At 42.5% G+C, this 25393-nt stretch overlaps 3 protein-coding genes across 4 annotated transcripts in view; 1 reads left to right on the top strand and 2 right to left on the bottom strand.

Annotated features, from left to right (window-relative positions):
* Window positions 1-25393, top strand: part of LOC306814620 (serine/threonine-protein kinase PAK 3-like) — a 69937-nt gene that overhangs the window by 18988 nt on the left and 25556 nt on the right. The gene's annotated exons all lie outside the window — the stretch shown is intronic.
* LOC306814625 (acrosin-like) lies at window positions 12192-15129 on the bottom strand. Its single transcript, XM_079330859.1, has 5 exons — window positions 14588-15129; window positions 14072-14284; window positions 13509-13774; window positions 13090-13226; window positions 12192-12681 (listed from the first exon to the last, which is right to left on the bottom strand). Exons 1-5 carry the CDS (start codon window positions 14647-14649, stop codon window positions 12346-12348), a joined length of 1014 nt encoding a protein of 337 aa, XP_079186985.1. The 5' UTR covers window positions 14650-15129; the 3' UTR covers window positions 12192-12345.
* Window positions 20569-25393, bottom strand: part of LNPEP (leucyl and cystinyl aminopeptidase) — a 56226-nt gene continuing 51401 nt past the window's right edge. For both annotated transcript variants that reach the window (XM_079330823.1, XM_079330822.1), the window contains 5 exons: window positions 24997-25181; window positions 24198-24359; window positions 23254-23394; window positions 22200-22281; window positions 20569-21223 (listed from right to left, as the gene is read on the bottom strand). In XM_079330823.1, the coding sequence (XP_079186949.1) occupies window positions 21092-21223; window positions 22200-22281; window positions 23254-23394; window positions 24198-24359; window positions 24997-25181 (702 nt within the window). In that variant the 3' untranslated portion in view covers window positions 20569-21091. The remainder of the gene's footprint in view (window positions 21224-22199; window positions 22282-23253; window positions 23395-24197; window positions 24360-24996; window positions 25182-25393) is intronic.

The following is a 25393-nucleotide window of genomic DNA, read 5'->3' as shown; positions in this document are numbered from 1 at the left end:
GAGAAAATCACAGGCTTTCATATATAGAGAGTTACAGTGGATTTTCATTACAATTTATCTTCAGTAGGATTTCAATATAGCACTGCAGTTTCTCCAAGTTTGAATCAATTTTCCATAGCCCCTCTGACTTATAGTGCATGCAAGGGTTCATCCCTAGCTTTAGCTTTAGCACCCACTTTTTCTGGTGCATTGTGTCACAACTGACGCGATACGGTGTGTGGTGTTCCTAAATAATTCTTTTAATCCTGAATAAAGACACCAGATAACATGTCAAGGAATTGTTTCTTGGAAATGTGGTGAACAAAGAGAGCACAAGAGATAAAGAGGGAGACAGCGGGACTGATCCACTATGTTTTATAGTTTTCATGGTGCACACATCGTATTTGAAACAGATTTTTGCCAGTGTTTCGGGCATGTGCAGTCAGCCCTTAGGTGTTTTCCAGGATGGGACTCAGGTGTTGGAGTTCATACAGCAACACTGAGCACAAGTCTCAAGGCAGAAAAAGAAGTTGGCTCAGCTCAGCGTTTTCCCATCTCCACAGCACTTTTTCTTCCAGCCACAACTTTTCTGTAGCAACAGTCAGAATGTTTGAGATAAAACATGCTTATGCCTGCTCTCTACAACAGGTGATTGTGTAAGTTATTATCTTGTTGTGCACAACACCAATTTTTTATTACTCTAGTAATATCTGAAAGCATGGAGTGTTTTAATATCTTGTGAGATTTTTAAAGAGGAATGCAGCTTTTATGCTTCTTGCAGAACTGCTGGCCAGGAGGGTGAAACATGCAGTAAATAGCATGAGTCAGCAGTGTAAGGAAAACTACTTGGTTTACCTGAAATGATAGAATCACAGAATGCTTTGGGATTTCAGGGATATTAAAAACCATCTGGTTTCAACCCCTGTGTTATGGATAGGGCCACCTTCCACTAGACCTGGCTATCCGTGTTCCGTCCAACCTGACCTTGAACACTGCTAGAGAAGGGACAGATGCAGCTTCTTTGGACAGCCCATGCCAGTGCTTCAGCAATCAAGAATTTCTTCCTAACATCTTATCTAACCCTGCCTTCTCTCAGTTTGAAGCCATTTCCCCCTCTTCTTTCACTGCTATGTCTTTTTAGTGTCCCTCTCCAGCTCTCCTGTAGCCCCTTTAGGTTCTGGAAAGGGGTGTAAGGTCTCTCAGAGCCTTGTATTCTCCAGACTGAACAAGCCCAGTTCTCTCACCTGTCCGTCATAGCACAGGTGTTCCATCCCTCCATCCTTTGGCACTTGCTCTAACAGGTCCATGTCTATCCTATGCTGGGGGATCCAGAGCTGGATACAGCGTTCTGGGTGAGGTCCCACCAGGGCAGAATGAAGATGCACTCCCGCTGACCTGATGCCCATGCTGCTGGTGATGCAGCCCAGAACACAGACAGCTTTCTGGGCTGTAGTCCCAGCTTTCTTGAAGCTGATGAGGTTCCCATTGGCCGACTTGCTGAGTTTGCCCAGGTCCCTCTGGATGGCACATCACTCCTCAGGCATGTCACCTGCTCAGCATGATATCACCCATAAATTTGCTGAGGGTGTGCTAGATCCCTCTGTCTTCTGTCCTTGATGAAGATCGCAACTGGTTCCAGTATGGGCCCCTGAGGAGCACCACTTTTTACTGATGCCCATAGGGACAGTAAGTCATTGACTACTACCATCTGGATATGCTGGTCCAACTAATTCCATTTCCACTGAACAGTCCAATTAATTCCACTTCCACTGAACAGTCCCCATCAAATTCACCTCTCTCCCATTTAGAGCAAAGAATGTTGTGAGAAATAATGTCTCAGCCCTTACAGAACTCCAGAAGATGACATCTGTGTCCTTTCCCTTGTCCACTAGTGTAGTCACTCCACTGTTGAAGACTGTCAGGTTGTTCAGAGGAACCCTCCCTGGATGAATATCTGCTGGTTGGCCAGCTGGGCACCCCTCCCTTCTCCTGAGAGATTTTTTTTTTGCCACCCAGATTCTTGTGTGTTGATGCTTGGTTGGCAAGTAACAGACATGGCTCAGCTGAGGCCTTATTAGCAGGCCATGAAAATGGCTCATCTGAGGACTCAGTGCAAGAATCTAGCTGCTAAACTGCATGCATTAGCAAGGTTAGACTATAGCAGCCTATTCATAAAATTGATACTACTGCAGCTAGAGGATGTGAGAGAAGGAAGAGATGGTTAGTTTGTTGCTATATAGAGGATAGATGCAGTAGGTTTGCTGCTAAAAAGCGCGTATACAGACATAGCTGAAAAAGTAGAAGGAGTGGACATCTCACGCTTGCAAGAGCCAATAGTAGGAGAGGTGTATGTACTTAAAACCAATGAAATTATGCCAAATATGCTTAAGTCATTATGTTTTGGATTATAAATATAGATGGTGCCTTCAATAAATCAAACTATGCTTTATCAATCACACTGATTGGTTGCATATTTCCCTTGCCAAAGTTCCTCCACACTTGTGGGTTGAGTCATGCTCAGAATGCATCTCACAGAATGTTGGTGGTGTGCACAGCACACACTTAGTCTGGGAAGCCAGCACAGACTCCTGCCAGAAGTAATTTCTTTCTGCTTTCCAATAAACAGATCACCCAAAATACAAACTTAATGTGTCCAAAAACAATTTCTAAAGTTTTAAACAACAACACTAGATGAGTTTTTTTTTGTATTTTTGTTTGTTTGCTTGTTTGTTGGGGTTTTTTTTGTTGGGTTTTGGCGTTTTCTTGGTTGATTTGTTAGTTTTGGGGTTTTTTTGCTGATTTAGTTTTTTGAAACATACCTGCAAAATGTATAATTAGTGTCCTTATGAGCAGTGCTTCTGATATTACCTCCTCTTCCACTCCCCAGTTTGATGCATATTTCCTTTTCCTCCTGTCCTCTTTGTATAGTGCTGTAGATTGATACAGATTAGAGTGCATTCTACATTAGTGCAGGTTATAGTGCATTCTACACTAATGTGTAGGTTTTTCCCTCCCAGTGATTGAATGAACTCCAATTGGTTGTATCCTCAGGCTGTGCCTGTCCTCTGACTGTACATCATCAAACTGTACATTTTTCACTAATGTCTTAGGCAGAAATTGTGTAAGGCACTATCAGATTTTTCCTCTTCTCATGTGATGAATGCCTGGTCAATCTTTCACTCCTCATACCTCTGTTAGCATCACCTCAGTGCTTGCTGAAAAGCTTTTCAATCATCACGGCTGCAGCAGGATTTCCTGTGTGAGGAGGCAGATGAAATGGCCCTTGAGTCCTGGGGACACTTGGCTGCTGGTGGAGTGTGAGGGCCAGAGAAAGGCACTGGCACAGAGAGAAAGCAGCACTCAGAGACTTTGTCAGGGAAATGACAATTTATTTTGTTTTCTTTGGCTGAAGAGCTCGTGGAGGCATGCTAGTGCTACTGGCGGGGCGGTCTCTTCTTGAGCCAGGGAGAATCTTGAGATCTGGGGATTCTCTTCTTCCGGGCACGCCGGGGCTTCCTAGAAGAGCGATTCCTGCCCTGGGTAGGAGCAGAGGGGCTGCAGTCCCGAGCTGATGGACCTGCCATCACCACCGTCTGCTCCTGCTCTTCCTGGGGCTGGTCCTGCTCTGAGCAGGTGGGCATAAATTGGACATGGCTGGGACTCTGTTGGAGATTGGTTTCTGATGTACCAGCTTCTTCCTCTACCTCAGAGCCTGCGGGTCCACTGGTGTGAGTCACCTGCTGGGAGCTAGTGTAGCTGGAGCTACTGGAGTTGGTGTTGGCATGACGGAAGCACAGCAGCCTCTGGGCTTCACTGCTGCACTGGCCTGCAATGACATTGATGGTGCCATAGACCAGTGATGCTGTGTGCCCATTGAGGAGAGGCTCCAGCAGCTCAACTAAGGTCTCTGCATTCGGACCGCAGACACAGAGGCCATGCAGGATGGAGCCCTCTGCAGCCTCTGCTCGCCACCACTGGTCCTTGTAGAGTGCTGCCAGCCTCCAGCGCAGCCAGGGAAGCACAGGGTCCAGCAGTTGCTGTTGTCTTTGGAAGAGTTCTGCCCAGACCTCAGGCAGGAGGCCACCAATGAACTCTGACTCTGCAGCCTCCTGCTCATCTGGAGAGAGCATCCTTTGTGGAGAAGGTGGAAGGAACACCCCAGGGTGATGGGGTCTGTTTTGGGCCAGGTGGAATGGAGCACTCCCTGCCTGGCTGCTGTCCTCTGCCAACTCTTCTGAGGCTGCGATGGCAAACTGCAGATAGTCCTGTTCACTCCGCTCAGAAAACTTGACAATCTCTATAGGTCTGCTGCAGAGTGGACATGCTGGATTTGTCTTGGCCCACCGCAGGATGCAGCCCAGGCAGAACTGGTCATTACAGGGCAGAGCAGAAGCCACATCACTTCGAGTGTTGTGGCAGATGGGGCAGCTCCAGTCTGCCCCCGTGGCCATGTTTTCTTGCTGCAGCAGGCTGGGGAGAACTGAGGGCCAGAAGCAGCTCCCACTTGCAGGCACACGCAGTAGAAGTCCAGGCTTGAGCTAAACTGTTCCAGCCAGGCTCTGCAGGAACACATGTAACCAATGAGGGATGTGATATCACAGTCCATCTCCTGATGATGGAATTCTCCACCACCCAGTGATGTCACAGTCAAATAGATGTCTGGCCCCTGAATACAAGCAGTGAGGGATGTTAGGTTACAATCTGTCTCCTGGTGATGCCATCCTCCCACCCAGTGATGGTTTACAACAGGATATCTGTCCCTGCATTTCCTTGTGCCTCTCACATATGTCCAGGGCTACTGCAGCTCCATGTTACACTCTCTTTTCTCACTCATGCCTTTGGCTCACCACCACAGTTAGACGCCAGTCACCAACGCCTTGGCCATGTCTCCAGTTTTAATATAATTTCATCACTGGCATTTCTATGGACATCCTTGTGAATTTTTAGCTGAATTTTGATTCCTTATTTTGAGCAGGATTTATCTTGTGTATCCACAGCATCCATAAGCAGTTTAATTTTCCCCTTTTTCCTACCAAGCATTTCAGCACTCTTATGAGGCCACAGCTGTTTCTTGAATGAAGCAGTTAAAAGGTGTACAGGGTGGAAACAATAGAGTACTTTTGACAAGGGAGCCCAGGTCAAACTTCATAGAAATAATTACCTGAAGGTAATCCACAACCTGGCTCCCCTCACAGAGATCTTTGACAAACGATTCTAAAATAATTTCCACATTATAAGGAATGGTATATCTTTGGGTATAGCTCTTCTGCTTCCTTTGTTCTCCACTTTCACTAGAAGTGGAGAATTAGAACAACAAGAACAATTTACAATTGACTTTTTTTCATAAAGGAAACCCCACAACAAAATAGATCTCTTGCTCTACTTCAATGTTCTCCCTTTTTAGGCTGCAGAATTTTTTCAGCTCACAATTCACCTGGACCAGGTGGACAGTATAAATTAGTGCTCAGCTGGTGTTTTTCAGTAAAAGTGTGCTTGAGTTTATGTCTGAAAATTAGTGTAAAGGGACATGATTACCACAAAAGCTGTTCTCAAACATAGTGAGTTGGGTAGAAAGGTAGGTGAGTAGGTGGGTAGGTAGCTAGATATTTGGACAAACGGATGGACAGACATAAAAACTGCTTTTTGTTAAGCTTCGAACTATGTTGCACACGAATTTAATTCTATATTAACCCTAGGATGCTTGTCCACTAGAAATGTAAACAAAATACATTAATTTTTAATTGTATATGTAATTGACAGCATCCAGTGGATAGATATAAAAGGAAAGAGCATAAAAATTGGACAATAATATCTCAGTCACCTATCATCATGAAGGAAAATTAGCAGCATTTCCTCAAATAAGCATTAAATCAGGAAAGCCCCAACACCTTTGATATAGTGGACCAAGAGAGGGAATTAATCCCCTATGCAGCTAAGAGTGCTTACTGAAGTAATGATAAATTAACTCTCTGAAATGGATTTTTGTCTTCCCAGCCTTGTGAAACAAGATTCATCACTTGAAAAACAGTAATGATACCAGTAAAGTCAATAGCATGTGACAGAGGTGTATTAAAGCAATTATTTAGGAAGTTCAGTGCATAAAATGGATTATTGGGATCAAAATGGGGTCAAAAGCCCTTGAATTTCATGAATTTATAGGAATATAAGAGGAATGGGAAAAAAATCCTTTCTTCAAGTAAGTGAGGGAGAGGGAAATGCTTCCTTGGAGTTTTTGTGCATTCACTCCTGTATGCACAGGTATATTGTCCGAGCTGAAAATAACTGCAAATGATTCTGTGAAGACAGAACTTTTTTAGTGATCTTGCAACTTTCATGGTCTTTTGAGTTGTATAACCAAAACAGAAGTATAAAAATTTTGCATCTGTCCTTTGATGACTGTAAATAATCAGTCTGTCTGATGAATAAGGCAGAGTCACTAGTCATGCTAACAAAGCATCAGCAGTTTGGCTTTTAGCCTTGTAGTATCTGTTTCTTCATACAAATGGACTTGCTGCTGTTGGCAATCAACATGTTGGAAGTAGTTAATACAAATAGATTGAGATATCACTCACCACTTGCCCCACCAGACTTGCAGAAGTGATAGAATTTATCCTTCAGGATTTCATATCCTCAGTGCATATATCTGTATTTTGTCAGAAATGGCCAGAAGACTGAATTTAAACATTTATTTAATAGTGTAAGGAAGGAAAAGAAAGTCAGAAAATATGGGGGAAAAAATTTCTGTAAGCTATACCAAAAAAAAAGGATCTGTCACAACTCTGCCTAGCATTGCTAGATTAGCTTTCCTTATTCACTAGAAACAAACAGTAATCCAACATCATGCTCTGCAGAATGTCAATAGGATATTCCCTGAGAAAACTAAACATTTTTCTCTATTACCAATTTTATTTGCTGGTAATATCCTTCTCTTTTATATATATCTAAGTTGTACAGATTATTACAGAATAAAATATTCAAATAAAAATGTCTCGTGTTTTCTCCTGGTGCTATTCTAGCCGTGCCTAGTAGCCTACATCTAGTGAAATATTATTTTGCTTTTTGTTAATTAGTAAATGACTCCTAATTTTCCATGTCACATGCAATTTCACGTGTAACACAGGCTCTCTCAGTGTGCCTTTTTTCCTAAGTATGAATATCTAAACAACAGATACCAACTCAGTGTCACCAGGTGTGGATAGTCATCATGGTATAAAGACTGACAAAGAAAGTCAGTTAAATCCAATGCCCATCTGCTAAGACATTTATATACAGAGAACTACCAAAGCTGCAGCCTACAGCAGAAAGTCAATGGAGTGAGCATTCAGATGTTTGCTGTCAAACATATGCTGAAACAATGCACAGAACTGTGATTGTATTCAGTAGACAGACAAGGACTTGTGCATGCATGTTTTATAACATGGCACAAAGGGAAGAGCTGCCCATCATCCTGAATGAAGCACTTGATATTCCTCACTCCACAACATGGCAGTACTGAATTATTTGCAGTAGAAAAGACCCTTAAGATAAGTTCACCTGTAAACCAAAACCCTTGTTATAAGTACAAATCCAATTATTTAAAGTTTACAATTTCCTGCAGGGTGAAGGAAGGTATTGCTTTCCCAGATGCAGCAGAAATGCATAAGCCAAGAATGATTCCTGACAGCAAAACAATGGAGGAAATATCTAGCAATAAATGCAATCCAGCAGGAGTCTAACCTGGTATGTTTCCTGTTTAAATTGTGGGCAATGGACAAAGCAAAGGAGAGCTATCATGATGCTGGCAGGTGATGATAAATGAGGGCAGAGGAGGAGGAGGACCAGGCCGTCAATATGTACAGGAGCAGGGCTGCCATCCGTAGATACCAGAAGTGGGGGGAGGAATGAACTAAAAGGAATCCCATCAAATTCAGCAAGGACAAAAGGGGTTATCACTTCTGCTTGGCCCTTGTCAGACCACAAAAGGATCCTGCATCCAGTTCCTGATCCACAAGTCAAGGATGGAAATTGGCAAAACAGGATGAATCCAGGGAAGGCCACCATGAGAGTGGGGCTGGAGTGCTGACTCTGATAGGTGCAGTTATGGATCCAGGACTGGTTCACTCTGGAGAAGAGGCCATTCACAGAGGTGCCTGGCAGGAGAAAAGAGAAAGTGGTGTCAGTTGAAGCTAGAGAGATAAGCTGGAGATAAGGAAAAACCTAGGTCAGTGTGGTGGAGTGAGGGCCCAGAGAGGTTTTGCATCCTTTAACTGGTAGCTTCCCTCTTTTCATTATAAATCTCCTTTCTTTAACTCTTGGCTCTTCCCAGACTTATCTGGGTTTTTAGTTCCTGTATTGACCGAGACCTTTTGCATATTTTTGTACAGCTTCATAAAAAATGCATATTTTATTAATATACACAGGCAATGGCCTTTGAATTGAGTAAGAGCAGACTCAAGGTGGAGAATGTGATTGTTTTGAATTATCCATATCCTATTACCCAGTGTGATGCCTTTTCTCTTCTGTAAACTTACAGAGTTTTCGAAAGCCTTTTTTTCCTTAAGAGAAGGAAATGTTGTAGGCTCTAAACACTCATTCATCTTCAAAGTACATATGGCTAACCTATTTACAAGAGAGACTTATATTCTTGAACAGGCGATAATGAGAATATCTTTCTGACTAAAGATAAATCCCAAATACTTACCTTCGGGCCCTTTCACTTCCTCAGTGGAACAGAAAGCTAACTTTGGTTAGGTTAGACAACTTAGGTTGTCTAGATTTATAAGCTCTTTTTTACCCTATAGATTTTTGCCACACAATTGTGGAAACATACCCATGCAGCAAATGTTTGCTTGCAAAATACATACAGCAGTAGAAAAGAGCTCCAAAAAGCAAGCAATATGTTACCATTTAACAATTATTACATTATTAATTAATAATTAGACTTAGCAATTGGATGAGGTGGTGTGAGATTCACAGCCAGAAATGTATGGCTTATGAATGTAATTTTGAACCACACAACCTGTGCAGTGGTTTGGGCGAGATCTCTCAGTAGTAACACACATGTAAATCTAGTGGTAACTAGACGTATTTTGTTGTTGCACTTACAGAGTTAGAGGCATATGGTTATTTAGAGAGATGCTCCAGCCAGGGGGAGGAGCCAAGCCTTTCCTACCTAGATAAAATCTGAGATTTTGAACAGAAAGATACCTTCTTTCCACTGGATTCCAGAGGAAAGCTGGACCTTTCCACATCATCCCTGGACCTTCAGAGGAAAACTGCACTGTTCTACAGGAGCACTGCTTCAACAGAACCACACCTGCCACTGCAGGAGGATGCAGCCACCATTTAATGGGACTGCTGCCAACACTGGGTGTCAGGATGTATTCTGACTGACTGGGTGTCAGGAGGTATTCTGACTCCACCAGTGTTTTGCAACTGTTCTTTGTAATACTTTCTATTTCCTTTCTCTTTTTCTTTGTAATAATTTCTATTTTAATTTTCTGTTCTTTGTAATACTGTATTTTTATTTTCATTTTCCTAGTAAAGAACTGTTATTCCTATTCCCATATCTTTGCCTGAGAGCCCCTTAATTTCAAAATTATAATAATTTGGAGGGAGGGAGCTTACATTCTCCACTTCAAAGAGAAGCTTCTGCCTTTATTGGCAGACACCTGTCCTTCAAACCAGGACAAATTGTATTAATCCAGTGCCAGGTGGTCCCATGACCATGCCAAGGAAGACCTGGGGGTTTTTTACAGTCTCAAGACTGTTGCAAGAGTTTTCTCTTTTGACATTAAGCAACACCTTGTAGAGGAACTTGCCACCACCATCTCCTTTTGCTCTTTCTGGGGCTGCACCTGCTCTGTACCAATCGGCACAGATGGCTGGAGGATGCGGAGCGCACAGAGGGCAACTTCTGATGTGCTGGGCTGGTCCTCCATGTCAGAGCCTGCAGGGCTGCTGGCAGGGGATGGATGCCAGGTGGGAGTCCCTCCCTGGGAGCTGGTGGAGCTGATGGAGCAGGAACAGGCCTCAGGGCTGTTGTCCTCCTTCCCAGCAGCATGGGAGCACAGCAGCCTCTGGGCCTCCTCACTGCATTGGCCCACAATGAAACTGACAGTGTCTTCAACCAGCTGTTCTGTATATTCCTCCAGGACAGGCTGCAGCATCTGGACCATGACCTCCCCATTGTCACAGGTAGATTCAGAGCTTTAGACAAGCCCTGCCTTAAACTCAAACTTTTGGCAACACCTGAAATTTAGGTGGCCCACATCTAAAATCATTTTGGCCTGCAAGTTCTAAGGATGGCAGATCAGGTCTATTTATAAAATGACTTATTTATTGAACAGACAGCAGATAACTGAAACAAGGCCTTAAGAGTTACTTACTGCATGGTATAAAACAACAAGTTAATCTAGTAGATTACATAAAACAGTACACATTATTATTGTATCTATATTAAATCTAGCAAAAGAAATAATATAAATTAGGAGTCAGATGTAATTTACCGCTGAAATGATGATAATGTACACCAAATCATTTCACTCAGCCTCAGAGAAGTAACCACAAATCAGCCGTCCTCACTTTGGAGGAAAATCCCACAAATTTGTGGAGGAGATTTCCCACTTTGTGAAAATTTGGTGCAGCTTTTATAGTTTTTAAGGTAAGGTGTCCATCAGTCAGAAATTTCAGCTTATCTTTCCAGATGTCATTTCCACAGCAAGACGTTTGCTGTCAGCTGGGAGTATTACTCCCATGGTGCAAAAATAACTCACTACAAGACAACTTGTTTTGTTTGCATTTTTTCATTAGTAAGAAATAGGTATGTCCTTCTGGGGCAAGATGCTCTGTTACTCCACCAGATAAAAGCAACAGATAAGCTCTTCTGGGGTGAGATGCCCTGCTGCAGCCATCTGGACCACAGAGGTACAGGGTATACAAGACTGCTCTCACTGCCAGTCACCATGAGGATGCTGCCAGCCCCCTCTTAGCTGGTGAGAGCGTCCCCTTGCAAAGAAGATTGAGGAACAGCTGCAAGGTGCTGGCAGCTGTTTCCATCCAGGAGGCTGAGAAATCCTGCCTGGGTCCAGCCTTGCATCTAACCTGGCTGTGGTGTTAACTGTTTGCTTAAAACTGTCTCTTTCTCTCCCTCTGGCCCTCCCCTCTTTCGTATTCCTGTCTTCTCTCTACTTCACTGTTTACTGTTAAATAAAATCCATACTATTGACTTTGGCACACAAGTGTTGTCTGCACCTCAATTCCTCCATAGATGTTCATAGATAAAAAAAGAATGGCAAAAACCAAAAGGGTCCAAAAAAACCCCACAAATTTTTATTAACTACACACTCACCATGGCAATTGGCATATGTTTTGCCACTGTCTTCTAATAGGAAGAGAAACAAAAGAATAAAAGAGGGAAAAAGAAGGGAAAAGAAATCAGGTAGGAGAGCAAGGAAGTTCACAGTCCTGAGTCCTGCATTGGTCTAGCCAACAGGTTTCCAGGGTCCCAAGAGAATGCCACCCAGCCTCTGTGGTGGTACATTTTTATAGGTAAATTGTCCCATTCTGGTATTGGGCTCCTCACTCTTCATGTAAATGAGCTAGCATGTGCAACCCAGTATTCTGGACCTTTCTGGAAATGGGCTGGGGGGCTTTGAGGGTTTTTTGGTGATCTTGATTCTCCCTCTATTGGTCTTGCCTGCTCCTCGACCCCACTCCTGCACTTAAGCTGTCCTTTTTGTTGTGTAATCACTATGGACTGTAACAGGAAATTCAGCTCCAGAATGGTGCTTCATGTGGCTCCCCTTTCCAGGCACATCCTGCTATAACTTGCCTACTTGATGAGTGTTGATGTTTAGGGCACAGCAATGCATTAACACTTTACTGCTTATTGGTCAAAAAACCCAGTAACCATCTGTTTGGGACAAAAATCACCCTTAGGACACAGAAGGGCTCCACATTATTAATGACAGGACAACATCTGCACCCCCTTTTTCCTTTCTCTTTTTTCCTAGTCTTGCACTTGTTGTTGTTGCAGAATTAAGGTGCCAGATACCACTTTTCCACTGCAGAATAACAAAATGTGTAGGGAAAGCATTGATCTGTACAAAAAGGAGTGTGAGGCCAAATCCTTCCTAGATGAGGATGAAGGGATCCCTAAGTTCAGGGCTGCTTGGGCAATGATCAAGCCAGCAGAATTTTATAAAATTTGGATACAGTATATTCTCAGAGCAGAAAGTTTGGTTTTTTTTTGTTTTTTTTTTTTTTTTTTTTTTTTGCTTACAATTCAAAATTTAATTCAATTTAATGAAATTCAAATTAATATAACTCAGAATGAAAGGATTGTGGTCCACTACAGACCAAACTGCAGCTGGTCCATTCTGGTCTTCAAAATAATTTTTCCTTTAGGTATCGCAAGATATCCTTCAGTAGATTAAAGAATTGCAGCAGCTTCTCACGTGGAAGTGGACAGGGCTGTGTTGGACCTGCAGGTACTGTCTGCAGAGGGGCTGAGGTGAAGGTTGGCGCTGGTGTTGGAGTAACTACTGGAACGTGGAAATTTAATCCCGTCTTGTACCGGATCCAGTTGTAGTAGTACTGAGTGGAGCTGAAGATTGTAGGCCGTTTATATCTAGCACAGCCTATTGCCCAGCTGGTCACACCAAGTTGCCAGTAGAAGCCACGATTCTTATCTTGGCAGACAAGAGGCCCCCCGCTGTCACCCTGAAGCAGAGCAGAGAGGATTAACATGTTTTTGTGTGCCTGTCAGCAGTTAGAGCTGGGTACTTTCCTCATCCTTTACTCTCCCAGCCCCAGCTGGAGAACTGGATTCCTTGCAGAGCAAGGTTCTGCTCCAGTGCTGGAACCTGCAGAACCTTGACACCCTTGGCAGAAGGTTGAGGGCCTGTAAGGTGGGGCTCTCTGTCTCCCCTGTGCTTGGACGTTTCAGGGTTGGCAACCTCATTGAGTAAGGACCCACAGATGGCAAAGGGGGCAAAAGCTCCAGCAGTGGTGCAGAGCTGGGGGTGGGAGAGAGACTACCCAGGGAAAGCAGGTGCTGGGCTGTGCTTGGGTGGTGTGGTAGGGCTGCCCACTCTGCTGGGGGCTGGGGGACTCATAGCATGCTCCTACCTGGCAGGTGGCAATGCCGCCTTGCCCAGCACACACTTGGAAGTCGTGAATGAGTCCATCCATCCATTCGGTACTGTTGCAGGTGTCCCTATCCACGTACGGGACCTTGGCCTGCTGCAGGATATCATTACCTGCAGCTGTGAGCAGAGAAAGAAATGAGATCCCAGCAGCTCCTTGCTCATTCTCATGGCCTGCCTGTGTGTTGAAATCCTTCCCTAGGGCTTGGCTCTGCTCCTAGAGCAGTGTTAGTGCTATGTCACTGCTGTCTGCCGTTGGGCAGTAGGCCAGGCCCATCTCTCCAGAACCATATATCCCACAACCCAACTCTCATTTTGGCCTCTGCTGTCAGGAAGCCCCAGCCATCTCTCCCTGGCATTCCAAGCTTGCCCTCAGGACACAGGTCCTTTATGAGAACTCACATTTCACGATTCTGTCACCCCAGCCAGCAATGTAACAGTTGGTCAGCTCCGGTAGTTTCGTTGAAGGACTAGGCAGGCAGGCGGTCTGAATGGTGAAGCTGCACTTTGCTGGACGCACCAATTCCAGCAAGGCAATGTCGTGAAGTATAAATGGAATATTATATTTTTCGTGTACAATCAGCCGCTTAACCCGGTGCACTTCCACCTCAGGGCCTATCTGGCCCAGCGTGGTGGCTCCAAGCACGATGGCCCATTTCTTCATGGGACTGGAAGGAAGATGGGGAGAGGTGTGAGAGGGAGTCATGTGCTGCGACAGCCCAGCACTTCCCCGCCTTCTGCTTCCTGAGGCAGAGAGGAAAACAGAACTACAGAGAGCAAAAGTAGGCTCGATATATTTAAGCTGGAGGCTGCTAGGAAGCAGTGGCATGAGCCCAGGCCTCTCTGTGAGCAGTCTCTCAGCTGGGCCCTACAACGTCCTGGCACTAGGCACACTGCAAGGAAATGGGATGGGAATAGCACACATTGGTGTTGTGGGGATACCCCTGTGCCCAGGTCCTCCTTACGTTGTGACGTTGTCAAAGCAGTGGGCCGCTGTGAGGATCCACTTGGGGCTGATAAGGGTCCCTCCACAGATGTGCAGAGTTAGTGGTGGTTCCCAGAGAATGCGGACACTGGCAAGGCCGGCCCAGGCCCCATACCCGGGCATGACATTTGTGCCACCCACAACACGAGATGAGCTGAATGTAGGAGGCATGGGCCGGAGTCCACAGGTCTTCCTGCAAGCAGAAAGTCATTACTGTCCTGAGAGAAAGCTTGCTGCTTTGCACACTGAAGGTCAGCCAGCTTCCCTTCTCACAAGGCCTTGGATGCAAAGCTAGCACAGCCAAGGAATTTCCCTGGGAGCGCAATTTCTGCTTTAGCCCTGTTGACAAGTGGCACCAGCAGCCTGCGTGCTGGTCATAAATTGAGACTCCCACCCAGCGTTTTAGAAATTGGTATGGCCACAGGTGGCAAGCAGGCATCCTCAGGGAACCCCCTAAGCTTTTGCCTGGGCCCCCTCAGAACCTGGGGCTACTTACCCACAGGCGCCATGTGCAGGCCCGCACAGAGCCAGTAGGATGAGGATGCACAGCAAAATCATTGCTGTCAGAGACACAAGTCAGCAGCAAGGGGAGAGAGAGAGAGAGAGGACGTGTTGCCTCCAAGGCAGCTGCCAACGAAGTGCCCACAGAATTTGCAAGGCTGCAGAGCCCTTGGCGCTGGGGCTGATGTCACAGAGGGACGGGTTCTACGTTGTCGGCATGGAGCTGGCCTCTGGAGACGGTGGGGAGGGACAACATAGGGGCATAGAACCACAAAAAAGTCTGATTGGAAGGTACCTTTAGGACCGACTGGTTCCAAACCCCAGCCATGCACAGATGCCTTCCACTACACCAGGTTGCTCAGAGTCCCATCCAACCTGGCCTCAAATGGTGAAAGGAATAGGACAGCCACAGCTTTTCCAGGCAAACTGTGCCAGTACCATGACAATGATACGAGATTTTGCTTGTCATCCAAAACCCCTACAGAATTTGCAGCAACAATTAAAAGCAATACACATTCTGATTTTTAAAACAATTTGTGACATCGTTTCCATTTGCTTTGCTTGAGACAGAAAAATCAAACAAATGTAACTGTCCCAAGGTCTAAGCTCTTTTGGTGTTGTTTAGAAACCAACTATGAAAAACCCTTATTTAAAAGTAATTTTCCTTCAAGAAGCTGTAGCCCCTTCAAAGTTGAGCCTGTTTATTTAGCTGCTTCCATTAGACTGCTAAACAGCTTACCCCTATTTCAAGAGGTACAGCAGCTGTGCATGTGCATTTCAGCTACTGCCAAGTTCCTCTCTTTGATTACCAAACTGCAATTTCCTTAGCTTTCTTTTGATGAAGTTCAGGGAGGACCAAGAAGATGGAAGGTTCCTGCCCACAGTTCAGCTTCAAGTTCCCTGGTGTGCTATACAGCACACACATGGAAGGACCAGGTGTCAGCAGCCTAAGACACTGCATTTCCAGCTGCTGTCCCCAAGCCCCAGAGGTCCCTAGAACCTGCAGTCCTTTATTCCACTGCACCTTTGCCCTCCTCTCTGACTGCACACAGTTCTGGCCCTTTGGAGGGACCCTTTCCCTCTGTGCCTGACATGTCTGCCCTCAGCTTCATTTTGCAGATCCCAGTTCAGGGAGGCCTTGCCTCGCACAGGAACTGGCAAACACAGTTACCTGTGAAAATAAGTGTATTTTCTTAGGGTCACTAAAGGCCATTTTATTTCTACAGCAATTAAGTCACCATCAGCCACTGCACACATGTGGAGGAGGAGTGTGGGCAGGACAGTGTGGGTCTTTGGCACTGAGACTTCCTTTGGATCAGAAGGCATTGCCCCAGAAGGAAAGGTTGTGCTCTGCTGCAGCCTGAACGGCTGCCAATGACTCCTTCCCTAGTATGCCTTAGGCTCCCACTTCCAAGCTGCAGTTGTAATTGAGTACAAGATGAGGCTGGGTTTTTGTTTCTTTGAACTCAGTAAATCTGGTAATCCCCTTCCCCTGCCTTCCTCACACGGGAAAAGAGAAACAAAAATATTTGTTTTGGTTTGTTGCTGTAGTTCTTTGGCTTTTAAGGCTGAAATATTCTTCAGGCAGTGCCAGCAGTGGTATTTCAGGCAAAGTGGGCATGAGCTCTAGACCTTTGGCTTTTGCAAAGGGAAAAAGAGAAAAAATAAATAAAGAAAAAAAGAAAAAAAAAAAAAAAGAAAAGAAAAAAAAAAAGAAAAAAGATAATAAAAGGAGGATAAATGTTTCCCCTGGAAAGTGTCTTTGCACCAAGGGAAGCCTGAATCTCGTGTGGCTGAAGTCTCACCCTTGCAGGTTCTTGAGGGCTTTTGTTGCTGATGGCCATGTCCTGTGATCAAGTATGATCTAGGGAGGACTGCAGGTGTCACCTTTGGGCACTGAAAGTTGCTGTGGTCAAAACTGTGGGTTTTTGGTTTTGCTTTGGTTTGACACTTCCTCCAGTTTGGAAATACCCCCTTCCCATTGCTCCTCCTTCTTTTACCCCCTTAGAAGGGCAGGAAATTTATTTTTAGGCTGAAACCCTCTGACTCCCCCTCTGTTATAAATATTTTTAGATTCCCATTGTATACAATGCAGATTATATTACAGGCTGTTTTATATGAGTATGGGAAAAACTGCAAGCCAGTGTTTTCACAACTGTGCCTTGGAGGAGAAGCCATGCCGAGGTGTGATGGTTATGGACTTGGATGGATGCAGGAGTGGATGATGCCTGGCTGTGCACACCCAGCCCCAGCTTGTACCTTCCCCCTGCTATACAGATGAAGAGGCAGCAACTAACTGGGGAATGATGAGCAATGTTGTCAATATTTAGTATGAGAAGGTGGAAGGGGAGTCTCTGCTGAGGGTCACCACTGTTGTGGGTTTGTCCATTGCACAAAGTCCCTGTTGCAGAGCATTACAGCACACGCAGCAAAATGTGCCATGATACTACATGAATAAACACAGTTATTTCCACAGGCTTTTAAAAGTATCACAGCCTTTTAACCAAGGGGAAAATCCCCAAAGGTTCTGCTGTGAGCCTTCACCACAGGGCTGGATAATTCATAGTTTGATTTTTCACAGAGCCTGTTCCTAATGATGAGATGGCAAGACAGATGTTAGTCTGTGATTTTCCTTCTTTTTTTGTTCTTGAGTTCATTATCATGATGCTGATTTGATCTTGTAATCTTGTGCCATGCAAAGATTTTTAAAAAATCTGTTGTGTCATGAACAAATCTGAGTTGTCCACTCAAAGCTGAAATATGAAAAGCAGTTTCATAATTTCAGGAACATTTGTGGACAGCATTTGTTCCAAAGCTGGAGCAGAATGGACTTGGGAGAAAGGACAGCTCTACACCATCAAGGGATACAGTGAAAATGAAATTAAGAGAAGTTGGTATTTCCTCCTTAGATGGATGCACTGATTTCTCCATCAGCTGGCTCCCCATTATCAATAGCAAGTGCCACTTTTTTGCAGACCTCTGAACCCTGCGCAAGGATGTGCAGACACCAGTGGTCATGCACAGCCACTGGCATCATGAACCCTGTAGCTGGAACCATCAGAAAGAAGAGGACTTCGCTCCAACAGAGCAGGACTACTACTTTAACAATCCACATCACTCATCAACTTCCTTGGGGCTATGAGAGGTCTTCTGCAGGCAGGCCCATGTGGCTCGTTGCTGTGAGGGAAAGATGATTTTTTATTTTTTTTTTTTTTCATTTTATGTGCATAATTTAGATAAACACTTCTTCCTTAGAGGGATCCTGCCTTTAGAAATGGACATGTGGGGGAAGAAAGCAGTCCATTCTTACACAGAGGAGAAACATGCGTGGTTCTGGGCCAGCCTGCACAGACCTAGGGCTAAGGGCCCTAGTAATAATGGCTGGACTCGTATGCACCTGATGCCCACTTGGAATGTGAGCATGATAGCCACAATAACAGGATGGAGTTTTGTCTCCTATCCCCAGACACCCCACCCCAGTGGGTACAGTTCATCCTCAGGACCAAGAAGGATGAGCAACACATTCTCCATGACTTGTTCTCTGAGCTGGATGAGATCCGTATGAAAGAGGCTGAGTGGAAAGAAATGGCAAGTCCTGTTTGCCAGCTGCAAGGGGACAGAAGTGCCCATGCTGGCAGTACTCTTGGGGCTCTGCTTTCTACTTTCTGGAACATTTTCTGCAGCTGCAGGTGCCATGTGAGCAGCCTTCTCCTATTGCTACCCCAAAGCTTTGGCAAAGGAGTTTGAGATCTGGAGCTGATGAGCAGGTAAAAGACAGTATCAAGTGCAGGATCAAGCCCTATGTGGTCACTCTGACCTTGCACAGTGTCTGAGCTGAGGAGCTACACCACCAATGAAAGGATGCTGCTAGACAATTGTGCCAACAGCACCAAAGATACTGAAGGCAATGTGGGAGCCACATGTCTCTGGAAGTGGCCAAGCTTGGTTTGTCACACAGCCCTTCACTCCCAAATCAACCCTGCCCCAATGACATCCTTTTTCAGAAGTTCTACTGTACGTTTAAATTCTGTAGTCATCCCTCTAGAATTGTTAGACTGGCTCATTAAGTCAATTCATAAGGCCTCCAAAGAAACATCTGCTTACTACATTTCAGCCTTTAAGTTTGCATTTTGTACAGCCCCTAATACTTGGTGTCCTACACTGGGTAGTTTCACTTACTAAGTACTACTGAGTAATACTATGAATTCCATAATTCTGCATTACCTGGGTTAGCTTGAACAGTTCAAGTTTTTGTCCTGCACCTATGGCTAAGCTTAACTAGCCATACCAGCTAGCCACACTGGCACTACTCCTAACCAGAATCCAGCTAATGGGACATCCAACCCTCTGGCTCTTAGGATGGAGTGGCAGTCCTTACCTTCCCTTGGAGGCCTTTTCACAGCCCTCCTAACACTGAATTTCTTTTCTTTGTCTTGCACTGACACTTCACCCTTTTCCTGACCCTCACCCTGCCCCTAAGCCCATGTCCAACATGAACCTTGCCTGCAAAGGCCGTCTGCCTTGCACCAGGTCTTAGCCATTTCTGTCTTCATCAATTCCCAATGCACTCAAAAAAAAAGAGAATTATATTTAAGCATTTCTCATGGAAGGAGGAATTGACTTCAGTACAACTTATTAATAAGGCTGGAGACTCCCTAACAGAAAAACTATTTAAAAACCTCTACAACTGACACAACAAAAGTAGGCATATGCAACAAATGGCAAAACGACAAAAAACCTCCCCAACTTTCCAGATTTTCTTGGTACACTTTCCTGTCTAAAACTCAGTTCCATGTTACGTTTCATAGTTGTCACTAAAGCATTTTAATAGAATAGTAAATTTATAAAATTCCAGAGCAGAAATTGCGAGGAAGATGGGATGCTCTTTCAGAGTTTTGATTTTAAATGTTTTAAGACTCAATACTGTGGCCAGGGATGAAATAAAACATGTGTGAGGGGACAGCAGGGATAGAAAAATGGAAGTTTACAACTGACTTCTCATTTAATTTAAGAAGTGATTAGAAAGCAAAAGATTATACATATATGTATACACACACACACATGTATATATGCAAATATTAAAATATGGAAATAGTACTTCTGTAGAATTTCAAAGATTAAAAATAAAGGATGAATCAAAATAATAACACATGACAGTATAAAAACTCCAAGAATATTAATTGCAATTCTCATTCCATAATTTAACAACAGTTCTAAATCTGCTTGCATGAATCCACAAAAGATACTTTTTTATCTTTTCATTTCACTACCAATGTATGTTTACTCTTTCATGTATTGTATATTTATACACACTATACTTCCAAAATGGCTTTTTCCACCATTTCTAAAAGACATAGATTGCACTGCAGCTTGCACATCAGGTTTTGGCTCGTATTCTTCAAAAGACTTTAAGGATTTGTCTCATAAGATTTTTTACAATAGTATAAAAATAAATAATTAAAATCTAAATTAAAAGCTTTTCTAAAACTAATGCCTAAAGAGTGAGCAATTATGACAATATACACTGTGATTTGAGAGTCATCAGTCAATGAAAGACCAGAAGTTTACAAAACTGAGGTGACTTACTGCAAACCCTCTACAACAAGCAGTGAAAGTCAGTAGTCAAAAAGGCACAAATCAGTATCAGTCTAAGAGATGAACCAACCCGAAAAAATACAATTTTGTGTATTTTGGTCAGAGTTGGTCAGAGACTGATACAGCAAAACCAGTAAAAGGTCGACCATTAATGATGAGATTCTCAAAACTATCTGACAAATTCAGAGTAGAAGTTCCAAAGCCACACCACTGTTTCTGGAAATCCCATCTCTACAACACCTGTTTTTGCTATCTGTTTCTTCTTTTCCATACTACCATCCAGCCACTTCTATATCTCAAACTCTGTACTATTAGCATAAGATTTTTTTTTTGTGTGTGTAATTCCTAAAGAACACTATGAAAATAAAAAATCCAAACTTAAATTGTAATTGTATTTATTTCACCTCTTGAACTTTGTAACATTCACTACTACTTACATATCTGAAATATAATTCTGTTTCACAACAGTTTCTAGACCTACAAATGTGGAAACCACACACAGTTCCGCATTATGAAAAAAAACCTACTGCTCCACGAGCAGTCTGCAAAGAAGTAACAGTTCATGGTAAGTCTTTCTTTTTTACCTGTCAGTATTAACCCACTGCCAAGAAACTGTAACACAACTCCAAAGGAAAGAGCGTAAGTTCCACATATAAAAGAATATTTAATCATTTGTGCAGATGTTTGGTCTACAGATGAAAACAGTTTCAGGGTAAATACTTACATATTGCTCAAAATGCTTCAAGGAAAATAAAAATTTATCTGAGACATGCCCTGAGCTATCTATATTCCTTAATAGTGCAATGTTGCAGTGATGCCTGGTTTCACCCTGGCTTTTGCAAATGAAACTCAGTAACTGCTCACAGAGCTCCTAAATGGCCGACACAGCACAGTATTGTATGCACTACAGCAGTTCTTGTAGCTTTGCCAAATTTCTCTCCATCCACTGGATGTTGAGTTGAATTGTATCAATTGCTTCTTTTACACAACGCAGTTGAGAACTCTCCTCTGACTTTGACTCAAAAAAAGACTTGACCTGCATAGCAAGAACAAAGAAAAAAAAAAGAAAATATTAATTTAAATCAACACTTATCAGACAAATAGTTTCAGCAGCAAAGGCTATACACATTGCAGGAAATCCATTTTTGAGAACTGTTTGTATCCGTGCAAATCTCTCAAAGGAGTTCCCAAAATGCAAGGAAAGCATTTTTCATGGATAGAGCAGCAATAACTCATTTGGTTTCAATATGCCATTTCACCAATAAACAGACATTAACTTACTATATCACAATGCCAAAAGAGACTATGCAGTGCTCTGGAAAAGGAGTCCTATTCTCTGACAAAGAATTGTTTGTTGTAAGCAACCCTCTTCAGTATTCTGGAACAGCCCCCACACCCTATCATCATCATAATTGTCAACGCTAACACTTAAAATATTACAGATCAAACCATTAACATCTCTCTCTACCAAATTACTTGAATGAAAACATTAGACTGAACCGTAAACAATGCTTGGTACATTAACTTCAAGGTCTTGCTAGGGAAGACAACAGAGCTTTTTAACAGTTATTAAACAATTCTCAGCTGATACTCAACTTCCACAATAACTCTTTGGGATTGTTGATGGAAAAACAACATAAAGCAATTTTTATGGCACAGTACCACATTTCACAGATACAGAAGTCATAGCTTGTTTACAAAATCTAGACCAAAATTACTTTTAAATCTTATCATTATTTTGTGAGACACTGTTCCAGTGCACAGGAAACACAACAGTACAAACCAATATCTGAGTTCAACTCTGTAATGTAATTCTGTCACAGACTTAGTATACAATTTCCCAGTGTCTGTCCATATATTTACCATGGGTCAAATGGGGAAAGCAACTGATATATATATACTTGCAACAGGGTGTCAAGGATATAAAAAGATGTGTTTTCCTCATTCTTCAACTAAATTAAAGCAGCATTGGCACTAGAAAATACCCCTTTCTGGTAGATCAAGCCACCAACCTCAAGTAGATGTGCCTTTGTTGCAAACTGAGAAGTTGACCAGCTAATGATATTCTGGATAGTATATGAGCCTAGGTGAAACCTGAAAAACAAACAAATATTTTCAACTAGGAGACATTTTAAGATGCCATTTTGGTATATGCATACATTCTTTTCTACTATTTCTACCTTTTTGTTTAGAAATAGGAAAATATTAAAAGCACTTAAATTCAATACCTTACATTCAAATTACATACCTTATTTTTCAAAAGAAGTATATGGACTTAGAAATCCAAGCCTCTAGCTCCCTATTCCCTCGAAAAATATAAGAGCAAAAGCCATGGAAAATTTTCAAACTCCTATCACAGATAAAAGAGTAAAGAACTGAGGACACCACACAGTGAATATCAGGATCTCTATTTGTGGTATGTATACGCTCTAAAGCTTTACCAGAACTGAACTTCCAACCAGGCTTTCTTTCAAGCACGGTAACTGTAATATTGGTTATGAAGAGCTTGTTAGAGCAGAAGTTTTCACGAGGAGAAACTTTTTTACAGCATGCAATTGTTTAAAGTCAAAGTTGGGATTTAGAAACAGAACTTTCAAGTACTGTTGGCTTTTCGAAGACTCGGGGGACCAGCTTTTCTGCTAGGTACCCTTCAAGGCCAGTGAAAGACACCATATTTCTGAAGCAAGTGGGATATTTTGGTTACTTGGTTTTAAGAGTGCTGTGACAATTCAGAAACAGTAAATGCTGAAATAATTCCCTGGATGTCCTTTTGAATCCATTTGATTCACATAAATATCCTGCAACTGAACCAATCATCCTAGAGATGGCAACCTTCCAAGAAAAATTAAGATTGTTTAGCATTACTCTGAGGCTCTGCAACAATTGCTGAGACTTCAATTTTATGTAGCAAGTTATATTTGTACACTCTGATTTTCAAACATTATTTAGAATTTTAGTATTAATCTTCTTATATGAATGCTACTATTTATTGTCATGTTTGAAAGAAACAAACAGGTGCTTTTGCCACTGTGAGTTTGAAAGTTTCAGCTGCATCAAAAACCTTACTTTCGTGTAAGTTTTTCCCAGTTCTCTTTGACGAAGTCCCAGGCCAGCAAATATCCAGGCAAACTCTGGCTAACGGTTGCTATGATATGTGAAAGCTCCTGTGACCTGATGATTTCTCCTTCAAGACTGTTCTGCATTAGCCTAGGAGACAAAGTATATGCTAAGAGACAGAAAAAAAAGTCTGTTCACATGGGTTTCCTGAAAGTCCTCGATTAGATGGAAAAGATTATATAATATATCAAGCAAACAACTTCTGACATCTGGAAGAAATCAATGTTACATTTTATTACAATAACTGTATATACTTAGCTTTAATTTTCAGAAATCAGAAGAGTGACCTTAGGTCTAATCCAAGCACCTAAATTTTCACTGGTGTTGGAAAAGGAAATTCTAATAACTTGTAAAAGAAAAATAATACATCAAAGAGCAAAGAGAGGGAAGCCAAAGACTAAATTATCAGGACAAGTTTGTGTTCTCCCTGCAGTATAAAGTCTACAGAGAGGAATGTAATGTAAAGTCAAATCTTTACCCAAAGAAAGAAATGGAAATAGAAGAGGGAAAAATCCAAACAAAAAATAGACCTCAATTAATTAATTATTACTTTGATTATAAATACATATCAATCTTTTAAGGTTCTATAGAATAGCCTGCAATTTTGTTACCTGCACTGCAAAATCTGAAATTTCGTGTTACCAGCAGTGCAAAGCCTTTAAGTTTAATTCTTTTCTCTCTACACATATTCAGAACTTGGTTTTTTGTGCGGATGTCATTTTTGAGTGAAAAACATCTGGTTCTTCATGGGTATGGAAGCCTGTGCAAAACATTTAGATGGATTTTCTTTAGCAATCAGAAATTTTTTAACAGTAGAAAAAAGGCAAAACTTTTCCAAGAAGATTTTATCACTTGTAATTTACACAGCATACAACTTTTTGGCTCCTTCATACCAGATTAGCTTTCTGGCATCTTCTGTGCTGGCCAAGGCTTCAATCATTTTGCTTTTCTCTGCTTCAGAAACTGAAGCGAAGTACATCTTCAGAAGGAATTCCCAGCCATCATTAGACTTGGCTCCAACTGCAAATATGGCTTTCATAACATCACTAGGCAGACTACAGAGAAAACCAAAAGCAACAAAACAAATAAACATAGGGGGCACAAAAACACTCATCCGAGGAAAGAAAAAAGAAGTCACCAAATTAAAATATTAACTTGAAGGAGATGCCTCTCTTTGGAACAATTTGATTCTGTAGTAATTGGAATTATTAGGATTTGGCATGACTGAATTCATGCCAATCTAATACTTCCAGTCACTAGGAAAAAGCAAAACATTTAGCCACATGAAAACAAAGTAAATTGTACACAAAACTGAGAATTTTCTATGGCTCAAAATACACAAGAATCCACAGCAGTGGAATAAAAAGTGGGCTTTGGCTTTGCCACTAAGTAATCTTCTTTCAGCAAGCAGCTCAGGAAATGCAGATGAAAGAAAATGTATGGCTGGTTTTGCAGCTGAAATTATGAGACTGGAGACAAAATCTAGCCCAGTCATCCTCACTGCAAAACACCAATTACTTCCACACATGGAACAGTTTAAGACACAATCACATTCTTTATCAGTATGAAGTCAGCGGGGTGGGGCTTTTTTTTCTTCTGATTGTTCTGTTTGGTTTTGGGGTGTTTTTCCCAAATACAATGTAACAAGAAAACAGATGGGTAAAAGAAGTGGAAGCTCAGTTTTTGTGGTACCTTACTGTTCCATTAGACTTCATCCATGTCTCAAACATCTTGGCAGCAGTTGTTCTACAGTTTCTTATATCATGAGTACAGGCAAAAGACAGCAGTGCTGACCGGAGCTCTCGTTCAGACAGGGTCCCATCATCTGTCCAGTGCTGTTGATCAATTTTATCTCCAAGCAAGTGCTCTATCCTATGCTAAAGGAGGAAAAAGTCACTAGCAATAGCTAATTCCTTCCAAGAGGATTTTCTAGATATAAAATCAGTTAAAAATAAGGAGAAAAAAAAAAAAAAAAAAAAAAAAAAGTTGAGCTTTTAAAATGTGGAAGTTAAACATAGTAGTTACTCATCTATTTATTCCACCTTACACATGATATTTCTCAACTGCAGGAATAAGTATCAGATACCAC

The sequence above is a fragment of the Erithacus rubecula genome, assembly GCF_903797595.1.
Source record: "Erithacus rubecula genome assembly, contig: SUPER_Z_unloc_1, whole genome shotgun sequence".
Taxonomy (NCBI): Eukaryota; Metazoa; Chordata; class Aves; order Passeriformes; family Muscicapidae; genus Erithacus; species Erithacus rubecula.
This window is presented reverse-complemented; position numbering and strand designations above follow the sequence as displayed.